The 20,845-nt window shown below is 36.7% G+C and overlaps 1 protein-coding gene and 1 long non-coding RNA gene across 3 annotated transcripts in view; one reads left to right on the top strand and one right to left on the bottom strand.

Moving 5' to 3' along the window:
* Positions 1-817: 817 nt before the first annotated feature.
* The window catches only part of NUP107 (nucleoporin 107), a 38,382-nt gene continuing 18,354 nt past the window's right edge, over positions 818-20,845 (top strand). The window contains exons 1-14 of one of the 2 annotated variants that reach the window (XM_039342674.1): positions 818-1,047; positions 2,025-2,101; positions 3,297-3,383; positions 3,580-3,695; positions 8,677-8,809; positions 9,616-9,719; positions 11,007-11,134; positions 13,996-14,044; positions 14,451-14,522; positions 15,017-15,105; positions 16,973-17,051; positions 18,331-18,444; positions 19,268-19,358; positions 20,288-20,364. In XM_039342674.1, coding sequence (XP_039198608.1) covers positions 1,040-1,047; positions 2,025-2,101; positions 3,297-3,383; positions 3,580-3,695; positions 8,677-8,809; positions 9,616-9,719; positions 11,007-11,134; positions 13,996-14,044; positions 14,451-14,522; positions 15,017-15,105; positions 16,973-17,051; positions 18,331-18,444; positions 19,268-19,358; positions 20,288-20,364 — 1,224 coding nt within the window. In that variant the 5' untranslated portion in view covers positions 818-1,039. The remainder of the gene's footprint in view (positions 1,048-2,024; positions 2,102-3,296; positions 3,384-3,579; positions 3,696-8,676; positions 8,810-9,615; positions 9,720-11,006; positions 11,135-13,995; positions 14,045-14,450; positions 14,523-15,016; positions 15,106-16,972; positions 17,052-18,330; positions 18,445-19,267; positions 19,359-20,287; positions 20,365-20,845) is intronic. The other variant, XM_039342675.1, reaches the window with a different exon arrangement.
* LOC120307686 overlaps positions 8,734-20,845 on the bottom strand; it is a 33,115-nt gene continuing 21,003 nt past the window's right edge. The window contains exons 2-3 of the long non-coding RNA XR_005556607.1: positions 9,925-10,041; positions 8,734-8,871 (exon numbers count right to left, since the gene is read on the bottom strand). This is a non-coding gene — a long non-coding RNA (uncharacterized LOC120307686). The remainder of the gene's footprint in view (positions 8,872-9,924; positions 10,042-20,845) is intronic.

Here is a 20,845-nt window from a genome sequence, read left to right as displayed (position 1 = left end):
ATCTAAAAACAGTAAAACAGATACATCTTAAAATTAAATTGACTAAATTAAATTAAAATTAATTAAAGAAAAATACCATATTTTTCAACCTCTTAGCATAAGAGTATCCAAACGGTATCTAGTTCATTGGGTTTGTTTCCAAGTACTTAATTGGATGGCAAAAATATGTTAACTACATAGTAGTATAGGGAATTGTATTATTTATGTTATCCTATCAGCTGGATTTTTGCAGCCTTATCTGGTCGCCAGTGATTTAACTTTTTAATAAAAAGCCAATTTGCTTTAGTGATTAAGGTACCAGGCTAAAAACTGAAAGACTGCGTCACACTTTAGGTATGAAAGACGGCTGGCTGACTTTGGTCAAGTCACTCTCTTTCAGCCCAACCCACCTCACAGGGTTGTTGTTCTGGGGAAATGAGGAGGACAAATATTAGCTATGTTTGCAGTTTTGAGTTATTTATAAAAATAATAAAGGTAGTTTATTTTAATCCAGACTATTGCAGATAAAATCCACTCTCTCATAGTAAATTTTCGAAATGTAATAAAGAATCTATCTGCACACATACTCCAGATGATAACCCATTGTTTCGATCTTCAAATGTTGTTTCCCAAACAGTTCAAATCTAGCGGGCGTCAAATTATCGCCTATCGCAACAACAGGAAACAAGCAGATCGACCCCATCGATGTTCAGAGACGAGGATATAATCCTCCAAAGCGGTAGAGGGCGCTCTATCTGCTGATCTGAGGACAAGAATTCGATAACCGTGCCTTTCTCAAAGCAGATAACGGATTAATAGATTTATTTTCCATTCTGCAAACCGGAAGCATATTAGCATTCTGGGAACGTTACAGAAAAGCAACAGGGTTTTCACGAGGCGGTTAGTCCAGAATCAAAGATATCGTCTCGCGGCTCCAACTCCACCCCTTTCCTTCAAAGTGTGTTTCCCTTCCTGTCTCCGTACCTAAACTTCCAGAAGCGGGAACTCTCAAGTAGCAGTTTGGACTCAGATTGGAGATCCGCTGGCCTCAAATGCAGAAATGGACCGGTGAGCTATTTTGGCCCTAGGCTAATGAAGGCTTCTGTGGGGACCTTACAAATGGATGTATTTATTATCGCATAAATTATTCAATGAGATTTTGCATAATGGAGGCACAGTAGCAGGTTTATTATTGTTATTACTGGGTTTGTTTTATTTAAAACCCTTATGAAAAGGGGTTTTACCTTTTTATATTAAACTCAAAGTTGCTAGGAGTAATTTTTATTGTCAATTAATGGCATACTTTTAGCGGCCTGGGTGGCATGTCTAACACCATGTTTTATAAAAAACGGGAAATTGAAGTCTTCTCCTCACCCCAAAATTATATATGGCAAAGGAACCAAAAATGGTGGACCTCCTCCACCCACATCATTCTGCTAGGACTGTCATCTTGAAGCTATTCTTTAGATGCCTTGCTTTTTGATAACTGGTCAGAGGGGAAGCTTTTATTTGGTTGAAGTGCCTTCTATGGAATATCACATTTGTTATATCATGCTATTTTCACTTTGGCAAGATTCTAAGAACAGTTAATATTTTTAACTTAAGAAATATGTAATTCCACAGTGATTATATCTATTTTACTGTTTTTAGATAAAAAAGATAAACAATTAAAACCTATTCAAGGATTATTTCATCGTCTTGATGATTATGCTTTTTTTCACCCTTTTCCAATTCCATATTATAATCCCGAAGGGAGCAGAGTGTGCATGTGCACACATGTAAACATACATAAATCAGAAGCTGGATTTAACAGAATAAGGCTCTCACCCCTCATTGACTGTATAAGTCTTGACATAGAAATGTGATTGATCATGAAAACCGCTTGTGTGCATGAAGAAAAAAAGACTTGCTGAGGAATACATTTAAGTCTTAAATTTCCCAAATATTTTTTTTTTAATCAAAAGGAGACAAATCTATCCATCCTATGTCTGTGACGAGAAAATATTGAGCAAAGTTCAAAATAATTTTCATTCTTATCTTTTCAGGAATGATTTTCAGAATACATCGTCACACGAAATGATTCAGCCAGTTCTAAAGCAAAATACTCAAAAAAAAGTTTCTAGTATCCTTTATTATATGATGTAATTGTGATGTAATTTGAGAGATGCCCATTGTTTTTGTGTGCTGCAAAATAGTGTCTTTTTCTTTAAAAAGAAATATATATATATATATATTCATAATTCATATAGATGCAAAGTTCTATGTGGTTTCAATCTTTAACATTTTTCAATGTTTCTTCTTGTTTGGAATGTATTAGAATGAATTAGATCAGAGGTCCCCAATCTTTTGGGTACCAGGGACCGGTTCCATGAAGAGAGGTTTTTCCGTGGACTGGAGGGTGCGTGGTTTTGTGTGCTGCCTGCATCCTGTGGGTGGGGCTTTGCTTGTTTGTGCGGACCAGTTGATGGCATAACCCGGCCCAGTACTGGTCCACGGACCCAGTTTGGGGACCCCTGAATTAGATGGCAAACATTTCTTGCCAATTTAATCTAATACACAAACTACTACACACAATTTGTAATAAAAAAAATCACAGAATGCCTGTTGTTTTACTGCACTAATTATAATGTGGCTTTCTTGCTTGTGGTATTGTGTAAATGTCAATGCTGCTAACATTGGATGCAGCCATTTTCCTTCTCTTAGAATTAGATGATACTGGGGAGGAGGAGGAATGTGCATGGGAGTTTAGTTAGACATAACAGTATTGTAACTAGTGTGAGAACCAAGGTTTTTTTTAAATAAGAGATGATAAGAAATGGCAGTTGAAGAACTGGAGGGAAATCCTGCATTTCAAACTAATTGGAGAATGTGATTTATGACTGTTAATTAGAGGAGGGAATTGTGTTTTGATACTATGTGCTGAGAGGAGGGGAATTCAGATTTTAGCTTTGACTATGTACATGCCAATGCTATGGTACTTGAATAAAGATTCTTTAAGGTAAACAATGCCTCGAAGTTCTTCATCTGTTGGAACCATGACAGTAAAATGTGAACAATTGAATTTGATTTTCCTCTGCCATTAATGATCAGGTTATCCCTATTCCCAGTTAATGGAATAAAACAAGGCTTTTATTTAAAAAACAAATATTGTGCATAGCATCATCTGGCTTGGTGGTCAGTAGCTAACCAACTAGGAAAAATGGCATTTGCAGGATCTGATGAAAGATAGCTCTGCTTACCAAATTTTGATAGAAGAACTTTCTATATGATGAGGCAAAACCTGATATGCATTTTCTTAGCTTAGCTTCCTTTCTTAGTGTTGGCTATCCTGGATGACAGTTTAAGTGGCATGTCAACAAGAGGGTTAGCAATTCCCAAGACTCCAGGGCTGTTTTCTCAATTTGGTAAGATTCTTTATATTTAATTTCTACTTATAAATATTAAAAATTACAGGTAGCATATAATAAAATTCCTTCAATAAAATAGTCCTTTAAATTTACTGTATTCTATTTGTCATCCAGAATTCATTTTTTCAAAATAAAAGTGTTAAACACAAAAGTATATGTTTTTTAGAAAAATAATCAAAAACATTTTTTCCAGTTACTCCACAGAGCCGAAGTGCCACAAGGCAGTCAAATATATCTACCAACCAAGGCACAGAGAGGAAATCACCTTACTTTGTGAAGATTCCTGGGCACCTTGATAATTTGTCTGTGGTAAGAGCTTACTAAACAGAAATGATTAGACTGCAGGGCATAAGATAATTGAGCCACCTACTACTACTATGTGTTAACCCATTATTATCACAAAGTGGTAATCTCAGAAATTCATCCAACTGCACTTAACATGTTCATGGAAATATGCATAAAATAGCAGATTTGAGTCTTTTAATTTTCTTCCTATAAGCAGTTTTGGAAAGATTGCTATGTATGGTTCTATGAGAAAAAATAGTACAAATGGAACCTGTAATGAGTTCTGCACTGTGTCCTTCCACCTCCAAAACTGATCAGTTTGTGACACCTGTTTTTTATTTCATCCAAGTAGGACATTCACTACATTCTTTTCTCCAAGCAATATGTCATACTTTCTTGCTAAAATGTATATTGAGCCCTGGCAACATTGGAGGGTTTCCCCTTTCCAATGTGTCTTTAAATTTCGATAAGTTAATATGAAAAAATTTGTAAGAACTTGTTGGAGCTTAACTATTCCTCAGGGTAAGATAGCAGGGTAAGAGTATTTTGTAGTTTTTATGAATGAGTTATTTGGTCACTAAGTAAAGAAATAATTACCGCTGTAGTTACTATGGATTTTATGTTGCAGTATTTGTCTAGGATTTAGAAAGGTTGAAAATATTCAAGAAAGCCCCTCCCTTCCCCATTAGATGGTTATGACATAGAGGAATATGATTGGTTGCTATAGTTTATTCCCATGGCTATTCTGCATTGACTACAAAATCCAGGCCATCAGTATTCTTTGCTATTGTCTCCTGGTTGTCTGAATTTCTACAGCCCAGATAGGATGACTTTAGTTACTGCTAGCAAGTATGTTGCTATTAAATGAAAGTATAAACAGTCACTCATGCCTTGTGACTGCCCATCTGGATTCTGCAGTGCACTATACATGGGGTTACCCTTAAAGAGCATCCAGAAACTTTAACTGGTCCAGAATGAAGCTGCACGGTAGTAAATGGTGTCAGTTATCCAACATATGTAAGACCACTGCTTCATTTATTGTTTGCCTGTGTGTTTCTGGGTGAAATTCAAAATGCTGGTTATCATCTTCATGGTTTGGGACTGGGTTACCTGAGGGACTGTCTTCTCCCAAGTTGTTTCTAACCATTCAATCTGGTCTGGCAGGATACCCATGTTCAGGGTCCTGTCAGCCAAGGAATGTCACCTAGCAGGGCCAGGAGATATGCCTTCTCTGCCAAGTACCTGTCTTCTCTCTCTTTTTTTTGTAATATATTTTATTGAATTTTTTAAAAAACATAAATCACTTAATTGGTGAACAGTGTGTTGTCTGGGTTACATTTGTAAAACAATCATTAACAATTAATTTCTATAATCCACATTCCACATAATAATTGTAGTTGATTTCCTCTTTCCCCCAAATATCCTCTTTTGCAAACATTGAATTAATACAATTCTTATATTTTGATAAATAACAATTGAACATATTTTTTTTCCAATATTCCTAAAAATAATAATCATATCAGTATAATATTTCTTCTCTGTTCAGTCATTCTGGTTGCCTTATCATAGATCCTGTTACAATCTTTATTTTACTTTATTTCTCTCACTAAATTCTAGATATTCTTACTGGTGAAGATTTTCTCAAAAATTAATTATATTTACATTTACAAATTTAACTCTATTTTTTCTGTATAAGCCAGCGGTTCTCAACCTGTGGGTCGCGACCCCATTTGGGGTCGAACGACCATTTCACGGGGGTCGCCAAACAACGCAGTCCACCACTTTTTTCCCCTTTTCTTTAGCTGTGCTACTCCCTTTTATTCTATTGGCTTTTGAAAGCCAATAGAATAGACTCTCTTGAATAGAGTCTAATTCTATTGCCTTTCAAAAGCCAATAGGAATTGTCCAGGCTGTCTCTGCCCTGCTGAGCCCGCCAAAAGTCCCATTCTGCAAACGGTGCTGCAAGTTGTCTGCAGCGAAGGCGAGCTGTCTGGAAGTTTCCACTCCTCCCTGCTGAGCAACTACTAAAAATATAAGTAAAGGAGGGCCAGAGGTGGGAGGCCGGCGGGCGCAGGAGGGTTGCTGGTGCGCGTGGGGCCCGGCGGGTGCCTTACCTCCCTTGGGCTGGGCCAGCTGGTGGCCCAGCCAGTGGTCGGCCTGCTCCGTCTCTGCCGCTTGCCAGCTACGCCTCGGCCGGCGCAGGGGGCGGCATCACACATGTGCAGCGCTCCCGGGCAGGAAAAGTCCTCGACTTACGACCGGTTGGGTAGTCCTCGACTTACGACCAGTTGGGTAGTCCTCGACTTACAACCGGTTGGGGGTCGCGGCATTAAAAAGGTTGAGAACCACTGGTATAAGCCATCTCACACTTTTACATTTCTTAAGAAATAGATAAAACGATGAAAAGAAAAAGAAAGGAGAGCAAGAGTAAAGAAACATAAGAAATAACATACTACTTAAAATTTATATCCCTCCTAGGCTAATATATATTTATTTCCTCAGTTTCTTATTCTTTTTAACCATAATTAATAATATATTTAATCTTTAAACATTCCATTCAATACCTCTAGTCATCTAGTCCTTTAACTCTTATTCAAAACATTTTTTCATAATTTTCTTAAATTCAGTCACATTTAAATATCTAAAACATTTCCTTTACTTAAATCATTTCAACTTTTTTTATTACTCATATCAAGAAAAAACACAAAAGAGAAAAAAGCATACTATATTATTTAGAGAATTCATCCCTCTTAGAATAGCATATATGTTCCAAATTTTTTCTGTTTCTTTAACCATATTCAAACAAACGTTTCTTTTTAAAGTATTCTCTCTGAAAAGTCCCATCATCTATTTTCTTGATTTCCACCTTAATCTTTTTCCTTTGCCCAGTATCTTCCTTGATCGATGTATTTTGCTGAATCAAAAGGTTTTTCCGTATGTTCGTAAATGTTGCTGTAGATATAAAAAGTAAATCAATATCTTTATTAAAGGCATTTGCCCACTCATTTTTATTTGGAATCTTTTTCCTTCTTTTTCTCTCTGCTTGTCTTGTCACTTTTTGTCTCTCCAGTTCTAGTGTTTTCTCTGGTATCTCTGTAGTACGTTTTATCCAGTCTTTTTTCTTGTCCTCAAGTTCATTTTGTAGTGTTGAAATATAAGTTGTTTTTTTTCCAAATCTAGTATTTCTTGTAAATTTTTCCCAATTGGATTAAATCATACTCCTTTGTTTTGTAGTATTCCATCTTTAAGTCTCTATCCTTGAATTTATGTTGAGTCATCTGTTTTGTTTGTTCCTTCTCTGCTGTATTTTCCTGAGGGGTTTTTTGATATAAAATTGAATTGGAAATGAGTTGATTTATATTTTCAAAGTTATTCTGGATTTCTTTCTGATTTGAGATCGTTGTTATTTGAATTAGTTGCAACATATCATATATCTCCTCTTGAAAAATATTCATTTTTTTCTTGATAAGTATTTCTTATAAATCTCTGATTTTCCATGATGACCAAAAGTCCAGATTTCATCTCCCCCCCCCCCCGGAAATAGCTTTGGATTTAGAGTTGAATAAATATTTAAAGTCCAGAGAGTTCAGAAAAGGTTGTTGTTGTTTTTTTTTGTTGTTGTTGTTGTTCCTTCAGGTTTGTAAGTCTCACTATCTACAAAGCTGTTCTCTATTGTTAAAGCTTTAAAGGTCACAAGTAGAGATTAGTTTTTTCCCCAGATTTTACCATGACTGTCATAATCCTCATCCACCAGCAGATGTCAGCACTGGTTCATTTTTCAGATTTTATTCCTCCATGAAAGATTCTGTTCGCCGCTTCCATTAGCAAAAGGGTGGGGCGAAAAATCCCCTCCTTCACTCTCTTGGAGATGTTTTTTTTCCCCCCCCCCCTTGGGAATTTCTCCTCTTCAGGAAAGTTGATAGGTAGGATAGAGAAAAGCAATGTTCTTACCTAGATTCAAGCACATTGTTTACGATCAGCTTAAAATAGTGCTTTTGACTTCGGTTGCTCATAGCTTGGGCTAGACTATGGAGTTAGGTTAGTCTTTCTCCTGTTGGTTTCTGGAAGGCTTCTCCTGGACCGATAGGGTCGACTGCCGTCTCTCCGCGGTCCCTGGGACTTCCTTCCTTCGTTGCCACCTCTCCGGGGCAGCTTTTAGCCCATTTAGGGTCCCCTAACAGGAAGAAACTCAGTTGGAGGGCATGGAGTCCCAAACCCCCTCAACTGCTTCGCTGCGCGCAGAACCGGAAGTCTCCAAGTACCTGTCTTCTCATTGGCCCTGATTCTGTTGGCTTTTATAAGACCTTGAAGACTGGTTATGTGTCCAGGCCTAGGATCTCGTCTGTGTGAAACACCCTGTTTCCTGGTTATATTAACATACAGGGTTCTGATTTTTCTCAGTTGCTATATATATTATTTTTATCTTGTGTTTGTATTTGGTTTTAATTGATTTTTTTTATTGGTCACCACCCATAGCACTTATTTGAACTGGCGGCCATAAAAATTGAATAAATAAATAAAGAAATGCATCAACTTATTTTCTTCTGTCACTTTGAAGGTTGCAAAATCTTGTTAGTCTTTAACTTGATGGGAAGAGAGTTGGTGTTATTGTTACTGTTTTGGAAGATATATTATCCTTACTTAATTGATTGGTTTTATTTTTTAATCACAAAACCTTGTCTTGATATGTAATAATGTGACATTTATATTGGTTGAAATAAAAGTTCTTGCAGCTAATAAAAGGAATTTTTAGATGACATTTTAATACATGGACAGTAAGGATGTGATTCTAGCCTCATAATGGCCATGTAGGTTGTTCTGAGTCTAAATAAAATACATTTTAATGCTTTGCTAAAAATAATTTATGTGAAAGCTAATACCTATCTTGCATTTTTCCAACTTATAATTGTGATTATAGTGCACTATTACCTTCATTGAATCTTAAAATAGACTGCAGTTAGAAAACAAACTTGCCTTGATACTGATAAAATTCTCTGTGTCTTAGTTAGATGACAGTGACTGGACAGCTGCACTTACACCTCCACATTCAGTCATGTTCACAAACTTAGATTATAGTGCAGCAGAAGATGTCACAAAGAGTGCTGTCCTCGTGAATGAGGATGACCCTGGGGAAGCTGGTAAGAGATGAATATCTTCATGTTTTATTTGAATAACAGTTTAACAATATTGACCAATGAGCCTATGAAAAAAGCAGATAAAAATACATATTTTGTGAGTTTAATGTACAGTGAACAGAAGGAAACTGAGCAAGCTTTTCTTCATATGTTCTCTTGGGTAATAACAATAGGGCACCAATTTCTTGGGGGGAAAGAAAGCCTTTGCTAGCCTTCTGGCCAGAAAAGAGTCTTTCTAGCCTTCAGAATGATTGCCTTTGCCTGCAAAGTGAAGATGTTTTTGACCAGCAAATGTGAAACCTAGCAGAGTGATTATTTTGAAGGCTAGAAAGGCTCTTTTCTGGCCAGAAAGCCTGCAAAGGTTATTGTTTTGAAGTCTAAAAAGCCTCTTTCAGCAGTTGTAGAAAAAGGTAAAGTAAATAGACTTGGGAAAGGAGAGGGCCCTACCCTCCCTGCCTGTGACAAGTTTCTGTATGCCATTAGTCCCTGTAGCCAGTCGAAGCTTCCTGGCCCATGACATGTTTCCATATGCTAATGGGCACTGGGCCTCTCCCCCTTCAAAGGTACCCCTGTGCAATTGCTTAATGACCGCAACTGGGAGAGTTGGGGTTGCAGTCATTGAGCAAAGCAGTCACATGAGCATCTTCCTTAATGAATGCTTCACTTAACAAATGAGATTCCAGCCTCAATTGTGGTCATAAGTTGAGGATGATCTGTATTATGATTAAAAGTCTAAATGTAAAGCCATAACAATTAACAATTGCATAAAACAAATCATACTAATGAACACGTTTTTTCTGTGATTTTAGCTGCTCGGAGCATGTATCCTGACTTTCTTCATTCCCTGTTAAAGCATAGTTCAAATACTGTTTTTGAACTTATAGATGAATATGAAGGTACTTGCAGTAACCAGGTATATAGAATTCTATTATGTTATTCAATGATTTCTTGCTTAACCAAAATTCTTTAGAATAAGCAAGTAAGTTTGGCCTTCATTAAATGTTGTAGGAAGGACACTTTGTAGGTAATCACGAGAGCCACTTTGCCAGTTTTCATTGGGTAAAGATAGAACTACTTGAAATATGTGGTTTAAAAGAAAAGTTAAAAATATTACTCACCATTTCAACTTTATTATCTATCTTTTTCCCCTTTGTCTGTACTTTTCCTATCAGACTTTTGCTTGTAAGCTTGTTTTGAAAGGAAAATTGCTTGCTCTTTTTTTTTTGAGATTTATGCTGCAAAGTAGAGATGAAGAAATATCCAGTTCTTAGGACCTTCAGTTACACTTTTTACAATCCAAGAATTTTCCATAGATCAGTGGTGGCGAACCTATGGCATGGGTGCCACAGGCGGCACTCAGAGCCCTCTCTGTGGGCACGTGCATCGTCACCCCAGTCTTAGGCCTTCAGCTGGGTTTTATAAAACCTTTTCGCTTTAGGCCTCCGCCGCCGTGTACAAAAAAAAAAAAGGTTCAATCAGTCAATTTCAACTTCTCGCAGGAAAACAAAAGTTCTTGCAAAATTGGAATTGATTGATAGAACTTTTTAGTCCCACCCAGTCTGCCGTTACCACTGCAGCCATGCCCATCCAATTGGCCATGCCTACCCAATTGGCCACACCCAGCCAATGGACCACGCCCACTCGGCATTCAACGATGCATAAGTGGGTTTTGGGTTGCAGTTTGGGCACTCAGTCTCTAAAAGGTTTGCCATCACTGCCATAGATAATGATCATAACTAGATTGGCTTATAGATACTGATTTGTATTATCTAAAGTTTGATCAATCAGAGCTTTTACATAATTATGTGAAAACAGTAAGATAAAGTAATCAATAACATAGAGATATAGACTAGATTAATAGTCTTTGTAGTGTTCATGCCACATACAGCATTCTCTGCTAATGATAAGAATAGCACAGTCAGTTTTGAATCTCATTAGCTATTGCTACAGAATCAAAGCCCAATTGTAGTCCAAGCTTGTTTGTGCTATTCTGTGCAAGCTAGGAACTTTCTTCTAAAAATTATCCTGCAAGCCTGAAAACTGCTCTTTGCATCCCACCATCTAAGAATATACTCACATACTCAAAATGCAAAATACAGTAAATGATAAATTGTTACTTTATGCTAAACAATATAATAAATTATAATGAATAACATAAAACTTCAAATAAAGTAGCTCTTCACTGTTTTTCAAACATCAGCTAAACATTCTTCAAAAAATAGTGTATCGAGCAACTCCTGGACAACAGAAATTTTCCAAAACTGCTAGTATTTTGTGGCTTCTAAAGCAGGAAATGGTAACATGGAGACTCTTGTCGTCAATTTACAGGTAACTCTCTAAAAGCCATTCAAATCCTTCCTCAGCATATTACCTTCTTGTGTTATAGTCTATATTTGAATAAAAATAAATGTTTCTTTTATATGAAATAAATAATTTATAAGAAACACTAAGAAAACTTTCATTTGTTCAGTCTTAGAAAGAACATTATTCAGGAAAAGTATGTTATTCATAAATTTGCAGTGCAATCCTGTCTGTATTTCAGTCCTACTGCATTTATTGCTTAGGAAGTATGTTTTCAGTCAAAGTGGATTTATCTTGGCGATTGGGTGATAGATAATTCAATGCAGAATGTAGTAGATGCATAAAATTTTGTGTTGCATAATTTGAAAAACATGAAAGAAAGTATTAACCTTCTTGGAGGTTTCAGCAATACTGTTTTAAAGCCCTCTATGTCAGGGCTTTTCAACCAGTGGTATTTTAGCACCTGGCAGGTGGTACACAACCCCTAGCCAAATGTAGCGGGGGAGGGAACGAGCTAAAGCGACGCAGGCCTAGAGGAGACCAGCTGGAGCTGCAGGCCTCGGCAGAAGCCCCAGGATCTGAGCGCGCAGCTGTATCCTGGTTGGAGCTTCTGGTGCACCTGGAAGAGAAGAGGAGGAGGGCAGAAAGAGGAGAAGCTATAAAAGGAACAGGTTTTGGCAGGAGAGGGAGAGAAAAAAACACATGGAGAAAAAGAGTGAGCGAGTGGCCTTTGTGAGTGAAGAGTAAGTGAAAGCGAGCGAAGGGCTTGTGCAAGCAATGTGTGAATGAAGAAGACAGAACTCTTTTTTTTTATTGAAAATTTTTAAGTTTTACAAAAAGAAATTCCCTTCCCCAAACCCTCCCAACCCTCCCCTACCCTCCCTCGACCTTCCCAGAGCTGAATACAGGCTTAATTAAAAAAAAATTTAAAAAAAAATCTTAAAACACATATAAACCATAAGCAAATCTAAGTGCATTAAACAACTTATAAAATAGTTAACAATATATAAAAAGAGTACAAGAAGAAAGAGAAAAAGAAACAGAAAAGAAAAATTCAAATAAAAAAAATAAAAATAAAAAAAAGTTAAAAAAAATATCTATGAAATATCTTAAAGTTTAAATATAAATTATTCAAAAACTAAATAATATTTTAATATCCAACTTATATTGTATAAAATCTATCCATTTGTTCCATACCAGGAGGTACTTCTCTTGCGATTGATCTTTCAAGAAAGCCGAAATCTTTGCCATTTCTGCCAAATAAGAAACTTTAAGAAACCACTCTTGCAAAGTAGGCAAAGATTCCTTCTTCCAACATTGCCCTACTAACAACCTGGCCGCTGTAATTAAATTTAACATCAATATAGTCTCTTTACTATCACAATCAGAAACAATACCTAACAAGAACAATTGTGGGGTAAATTTTATCCTTCTTCTAAAAATTCTTTGAATATTCCACCATATCTTAATCCAAAAAGCTTTTATATTTTTACATGACCACCAGATATGAAGAAGACAGAACTCTTGGAATAGTTCTTCCAACAGGCATCCTTTATTAAGAGAAAATGGTTGCAGGCGTTCTAGACAGGACTTGGGGTCCAAGTTCTCCCATTCAAGGTTTTAAGGGTTTCCCAAGTAGCCCCACCCCATCACCCCCTTCTTCCAGCAACAGTCCCAGGCATTACATTCCCACCCCCTTTCTCGCACTGCCGACAGGAGGTAGACTTCAGAGAGGAGTAAATGAAAGGTAATAGCCCCATTGTTATGGTTAGTCCTTTTGGTGGTATCCACATCCAGTCTCTTTGAAGTGTACTGAAGGAAGTGAGGGCCATAAAGCCCCTTTGTTCACCCACTTCTCTTCATCTATAACAGAATCCAGAGAAGGCAGGAATGGGGTTTTCCATAGTTGATAACTAGAGATGAAATATAATTGGATTCTGACACTTTTGTGAGCAAAGTGTGACTGAACAAGAGCAAGAGAAGGGCTTTGCGAGCAAAGTATAAGTGAATGGGAGCGAGAGAAGCTTTTGTGAGCAACGTATGTGAATGAGTGAGCGAGAGAAACTTTTGTGATCAAAGTGGGTGAATGAGAGCGAGAGAAGCTTTTGTGAGCAAAGTGAGTGAATGAGAGCAAGAGAAGCTTTTGTGAGCAAAGTGTGAATGGGAATGAGAAGCTTTTGCAAGCAAAGTGTGAGTGAAAGCGTGAGAGGCTTTTGTGATCAACATGTGAGTGAAAGAGGCTTTTGCGAGCAATGTGAGTGAAAGTGAGAGAAGCTTTTGCGAGCAATGCGTGAGTGAATGAGAGTGAGAGAAGCTTTTGCGAGCAAAGTGAATGAATGAGAGTGAGAGAAGTTTCTGTGAGCAAAGTGTGAGTGAATGAGAACGAGAGAAGCTTTTGCGAGCAAAGTGAGTGAAAGAGAGCAAGAGAAGCTTTTGTGAGCAAAGTGTAAGGGGGGGGTTGTGAGCAAAGGGCGAGAGAAAAAGGGAAACATGAGGGGGAGAAGGAAAAAAGGAAAGAAAAGGCATTGACTTCTGAGTTCCACTGTTGCAGTAGGAAAGAAGCATTAACATTGAACCTCAACTTTTTACTTTTCCATAATATTGTAAACTAGCCATTTCTATAACAACAAATAAATCTAATCAGTAAAGCCCAGCCCCCACTCCCTTTTTTTTAGTCATCAAGTTTTTGACACCTTGCTAAGCACTGGTGGTATTCTAATATTGTCATGTCCTAAACGTGGAACAATCTGTGAAAAGGTTGAAAAGCTGTGCTCTGTGGAACACATAGCACAAACTATGTGTGTGTGTGTGTGTGTGTGTGTGTGTGTGTGTGTGTGTATGTAAATATGTTTTAATGTTAATCTATCATATTGGTCTTTTAAACCTAGAGACAGAATACAGTCTGCTATGGAAGATGAAACTATATTTGATCTTGCAGTAAGTTTTGTCAAACTCATTTTCTAAAGTCTAAAGTATATTATTTTTTAGCCAAATATCACTGTCTTCAAAATATCTAATACAACTGGACAAAACAATGCAAGTGAATAATTACAACAGCTATATTTTTTTTTCAGATGTTGCCTTAAAAAGCCCCAAAGTGCAAATGGTAGCACTACCGTATACTTCTGTTTCTGAAACAGAACTTTCACTTCCCTCTTGCCCAATCTGCACTTCAGGATTTCATCTCCACAAGCAGATTTGGAAGGTGCTATAAGAGTAGTAGTCTAGTTTGTTGCAGAGGGCCATTGTTCTGATAGATGGATACTACTAAATAAACATGGAAGATATAAAATATTATATGAATGTGTTTCAGTCATTTGAAAATGGATTTATTTTTCCATAGGTTATAAATGCCAGTGAAAAGACTGTCGTGAACAATCTATTCCAGAGAGATTCGTTGGTGCGACAAAGCCAGGTATGGCAAAATAAGATAACGTGGTTAAGTGCTGAAATGTTGAGTGCCTTCACAAGACTTGTGATGTGGAACTGAACAGAAATTCTCTCAGTGCTGTTTCCTGGGACTGACAGATAGCAGTCTACCATTCTGCTGTTAATGCTTATAATTTATTCAGAAAATGCCATGTTTTTATACAGTCAGTGTCACCAGAGCAGCTAAGGGAAAACAGCAACATTGCATTTCTCTTCACCCCATGACCTTGAAAAAGACCATTGAAAAAGCCAGTCATAAAGGTGAATTTAAATGGATGGATGAGTGTGAGGAATTGAGGAAGTGATCTGAGATAGACTGTTGTCCTTTCAATTCATATTTAGGAAAAATATAGCTAAATCTAATGAACTTTACCTTTGAGTAAAAATTGTATTTAAGCATTTTTTTTACTATCCCATAGTAGAGTGTTGTAGGAGGTAAATTATCCTGTTTTTGAAATTATTTTTAAATTTAATTTTCAGTTGGTAGTAGACTGGTTAGAGAGCATTGCAAAGGATGAAATTGGAGACTTCTCTGATAACATTGAATTTTATGCAAAGTCTGTATACTGGTAAGTTACTGACCTACTATTGAGCATTCATGAGCATTTATAATTGATATTTTGTTTACAGTTGAAAACTATTTCAAATAGTTATTTTTTTCTATAATTGTTGTTAGGTAATCCATATATTACAAGCATGTAAAACCCATGTCCTCTGTGCCAAATGTTGTGATAACCTCTTGTTTCCATAACTGGATTTTAATTTATAGCACATATTAAAAGAGTATATATCGAACTGATAAAGGTTCATGAAATATTAAAATGTGTTATGTCTCACACTATTGAGATACATCACAAGTCTCTTCTCTTGTTTGGGTTTACCTTCAGCTACAGAAAAAGCAGCTACAAGAAGCTTGCATTTACTTTTATTTCAGGTATCTGTTGTCTTGGAATTGCAGAAGTAAGATGGCTTCTGCCATTTCTAAAAGGCACCAATATCTCTAGATATATTTACTATTGTAGTAATATATTGGAAATTTTGTTCTGGCATAAATTATATTTTTATATGATATGTTAATGTTGTTTTGAACTGATATTGAATGTATTCCTATTTAAATAGATAAATATACTCGTAATTTTATTTATTTATTTAAATTTATTGGAATTTACTACCAGTGGAGACTGGACAGCGCACAAAACTAAAGACATAAAAGCAACTAAAGTTATTAAATTAGCAGGCAAGCTGGGCTAAAATAGTGTAATAACTAAGCCCACAAAAGAAAACAGGGACCATTAAACAAATAGCAAGCATCAACCCCTGGTCTGGGTCCAAAGCCCAGTTTTCAAAGCCTTCTGGAACCCAAGAGAAAGAGCCAAGTTCTTCTCTTTGGGAGGATGCTGTTTCAGAGGGTGAGGGCTGCAACAGAGAAGGAATGTTCTTAAGTTCCACAATATTTAGAGGAGGGGACCTGGAGTGCACCCACTCTGCTGGAATGTACTGGAAAGGCAGAAACAATTGGAGACAAACTGTCTTCTGTCTATCCAAACCCTATGATCTACATGTCATATGAGGATGTAAATCTAGGAGGATCTAGATATAAAAATCAATCTATAAATTGATTTTATATGCCAATATAAGAGGAAGTATGAGATAATTGCTCTACTGCCAGAAAGTAGGTTGTAGTAATAAACTATATATGAGTGAAAAATTATTTGAGTTCTGGTAAATGGAAAGAGAGCAAATGTGTCTCTGAAGCGATTTAGGCTGATTTATAAAGAAGATTTTGTCATTCTAAACAAAAGGAGCTATATATTGATAGAGGAAAATATTCGTAGCTCAGGGTTGAAATGAGGGGTCCTTGATGCTCTCTGAACTTGGCTGTTTTCTTACCCAAACTAGGTAACATTATCACTGCTAGCAGGGAGTGGGGTTTGCGCTCAGTTTATATTCTAGTGGCTTGCCCTGTCGTTGTTGGTGGGAGTGGTGTTGGTGGTTCTTTGGTTGGGCTGTTTACTATTAGCTTGTTTGGCAGTTTCTCGACTGGGGTATTGTTTGCTTCTTAATTGTTGGTCTGATGTTAATTTTGGTGTCAATCTGTGCTCAACTGGGTGTTGATTGCTGGTAGGTGTTTTGGTCTTTTTGTTTTGTTTATGGAGCTATATACTGTATTTCTCCAATATAAATCTCTGTGTGGGAACAATATCTGGAGAGATAAGTTATCACAATTGCAATTTAAACTATATAAACATGGAAAGGTTGTGGAAAATAAGTACATTATTGCCTTAAAGACTAAGGATAGATAGGTGATAGTGGATGTAATAAAGCCCATCCTGACATTCATTTGGCTGTTTGGATATGAGCTATTGAAATATAACACTAGATAACTATAACATAAGAATATTTAATTAGTAAATGCTGTTGATGAATTTTTTTTAGGGAGAATACATTACACATTTTGAAACAGCGGCAATTAAACACATTCACTGGGAGTTTACGTCCATTAGTGACTGAAGTAGTAAGTATAACGCACCAATTCCAAACCTTAAATATCTAAATTAAATATTTACCAAACGTTCTTACATAAAAATCAATTTGTTAAAGTACCATTACAATAGAACAGTGGTGGCGAACCTATGGCACCGGTGCCAGAGGCGGCACTTGGAGCCCTCTCTGTGGGCACATGTGCCGTTGCCCTAGCTTTGCCTCCCCCTGCGACCCCCTCCTCTCCAGCTGCCTCCCTGAAGGAGACTCGCCCTCGAGCGTGGCCCACACGGAGCAGCGCAGCTAAGGACATGGCAGCCAGGTAGCATAGTCAAGACTGCCCTCACACCTCATCATGCAGTTGATGCTGCAGGGCGCGGGCAGAGGGTGTGGCTGCCATAGCGCTGCTGGGCTGCCTGGGCAATCTGCGGTGGGCCCTGGAGGCAGTGAGTGGTCCTATGGGCAGGCGGGGTGGGAGATGGGGGGCAGAGCGGGGGCGGGCAGGGGGGTGGAACGGGGGCAGGGCAGTTTTTGGACACTCGGTCTCTAAAAGATTCGCCATCACTGCAATAGACAATATTTTATATTCAGCTTTAATACACATTCAAATTGAATAGATTAGTCATTATGAGGAATAATTAAATGTATTCGTAGTAATAAGATATAATAAGGAAATGAAAGAAAGAAAAATTAGAGTGTAAACCAGAATAGAATGGAAGGTGGATAGAAAGTTAATTCAAAAGAATAAGACTGTTGAGCTAGAAAAAATAATTAATTGGAGCAACTAATAGTAATAAGGAAACAATAGGATCTGAAGGTTTAATAACTAAAACTTAGTCATGGATATATATGTTAAAGAAATCAGTTACCTTTAAATGACTTGTTCTGAATATTATGCTCCATTAACAAATGTCTTTAACTATTTGTATTTAAATATTAATTGAATAATTAATCACAGTTTTTGTTTGAGGAGAATCCTTAGAAATATGTCAGGCTTTTTCCTGAATACCTTAAAAAAGAGTTTAAAAAAGATAGGCTAAGCATTATCTCTAAAGGAAAAACAATTTTAGGATAGAGAAGACTTAAAAGAAAGTAGTGATAGAACTGAATTTTTGATACATGAGTATCAAAAAGAGAAGCAGGCATTGTAATGGATAAGTAAATTAATGACAAGGTTTTTAAATATCTTGTCTAATTTCTTAAAGAGTAGAATTGCAAGGTAATCCAGAGGACACTACTATATAGAATTGCCTACTGTTACTTTACCTTAAAAATCTGTTATATAAAAGAATCTGTTTGATTTCTATATTTAGGACCCAGATGCTCCAGTAAGACAGAAAATGCCACTTGATGATTTGGATCGTGAAGATGATACACGATTGCTCAAATTCCTTTTTACTCTCATTAGAGCAGGAATGACAGATGAGGTAAGCCAATGGAATTTTATATTTTCCTTTAAGCCAGTTGGGTGTGGTGGTTAAAGACCAGGCTGGAAACCAGGAGACTATGAGTTCTAGTCCTGCCTTAGGCATGAAAGATAGATGGATAGCTTTGCTATAATCAGTCTCTCTCAGTCCAACGTATGTCATAGGGATGTTATTGTGGGGAAAATGGGAGGAGGAAGGAGTATTAGGTATGTTCACTTTGAGTTATTTATAAAATAATAAAGGCGGAATAACAATTTTTAAACATACACAAAATATAAAATTGCCTCAAATACAGAATTATGCAAATAGCTATAGAATCATAGTTACTTTGCTGTAGTGGCATTATTTCTTCAGTGGAATTGTGAATTTGTGTCATAAACAGTATCTGTGAAATAATAAAAAGCTTTTGTTGCTTAACAATATTAACTAATTTGTAAGCTACCTAGAGTCATTTTGTAAGGGAAATGGATGGCATAGAAATTTAATAAATAAATATATACAAATTAACAACATTTAATTCCTTAAGCAACTAGTAAAATTTTAATTGGCAAAAATCACCTAATATTTTCTTTGTTAATTACATAAAAAGCTTGGAATAAAGTGTTCACATTTTAAACTGCATTAATCCTTGGTGCATTGGCCAGAACTTTGAATAATAGGACTTGTTTCTTTGATTGAGTAGATATGAACCATGATAATTTTAGAGTAAATGTACAAACAAAAGTTTGTTAAAAATAAAGACCTAGTATTCTATTTTGATACAGATTACCATATGTTAATTAGAAATGATTTCTAGCAAAATCTTTCTTTCTCCTGGATTCAGGCCCAAAGACTCTGCAAAAGGTGTGGCCAGGCGTGGAGAGCTGCAACACTTGAAGGGTGGAAACTGTATCACGATCCTAACATAAATGGAGGTATTGAAGTGAAAAATGGCATAAGCACATATAGAACAAAACATGTCAAGGTTCACCGTTTTGTTTCTTTATTTTAACATGTTTTCCTTAGCTATTTTCTACAACTGTGCACTTGGAAAGGAAAAAGTATTTATTTCAGTTCATCCAAGGGTACATATTCATAAAATAAAGTTAGCAAGTATAATGTAAAGTCGTTAATTATAATAGAAATAAAAGAGTCAATCTAGCCTTATCTCAAATTTTCCTTGATATAAAGCAGAGATCCCCAACCTTTTGGGCACCAGGGACCAGTTCTGTGGAGAAAGGTTTTTCCGCAGACCAGAGAGTGCATGGTTTTGTGTTCTGCCTGCATCTCGCAGATGGGGCTTTGCTTGTTTGTGTGGCCCAGTTGCTGGCATGCTGCAGCTCGGTACTGATCCACGGACCGGGGGTTGGGGACCCCTAATATAAAGAGTCTAGATTTCTTATTTGCCATGTTTCTTAAAGATTTATCACAGTTTCCAGGTACTGCCTGCTTCAGTTTTAACATCTCAGTAACAATTTGAAGGATCCATAATCAGCTGTATACTTTCTACCTCCCTCCTTTCCTTTTACATTTAATTTAGAGAACATTTTCCTAGTTTGGTGCAACCTCAGTTACTGCATCCAAAATGAAAGTCTATAATTTTAAATAATAAATAATAAAAATTAAGAAGTGGGCTTCTAGCTTGGTTTTAAACTGCTCATTTAACCAAGAATTTGGATGTAACCATAGACTAGAGAGATTATGCAAAAACTGAGATGATTTGACTAGACAACTATTAAAGCTGTATTGTCCCGGAGCTTTCTTATATGAAATGATACGAATTTTTCTAGGGTTGAGGGAGACAGGTTGCCTGTTCAGAATGCTTCACGTTACACCACTGCATAAAATTACTTCTTACAAACAGGGCAAGAGCTAGAGCCAGTAGAAGGAAACCCATACAGGTGCATTTGGAAAATAAGTTGCTGGCGACTTGCAGAAAAAGTAAGAAACTTACAAATCTTCTACCATTCACTTCTAATATTGCCAGTAGTAGTATAAGCATATCTTTGGTATGACTTTTATAATTATGTGAATGTAAGAGTATTTTTGCACACCTTCTGCAATACTTGGAGCATCTTATCCCAGGGTTAAAACTTTTCATAATTAAATGTTGTATGCTCTCCTCCTATAGAGCATCTTTTCCCAATCATTTTTCTCCAGTTGTATGTAGCTCCCAGAATTCTCCAGCCAGCAGGCACCAGGTTGGTGGAGGTCATGTACAATCATGTTGCACATTTCATAGAATGAATCAAGTGTTCTTATTTCTTGTTTATATGAATAAAATATAGCAAAATTAAAGTAATCTTAATAAGGCTGGAATTGTATAGTTTATTATGCATACTGGTTTTCGTAGGATGGGAAGCAGGTGATGGCAGAGTACATAGGAGTATGGAGCTTCTCTTGGAGAATGGTAGTTCTGGCC

This window comes from Crotalus tigris, unplaced genomic scaffold (genome assembly GCF_016545835.1).
Source record: "Crotalus tigris isolate CLP2741 ecotype Arizona unplaced genomic scaffold, ASM1654583v1 scf7180000017801.1383879, whole genome shotgun sequence".
Classification (NCBI taxonomy): Eukaryota; Metazoa; Chordata; class Lepidosauria; order Squamata; family Viperidae; genus Crotalus; species Crotalus tigris.
Note: the sequence above shows the minus strand (reverse complement) of the source record. Positions and strands in the feature narration are given on the sequence as shown.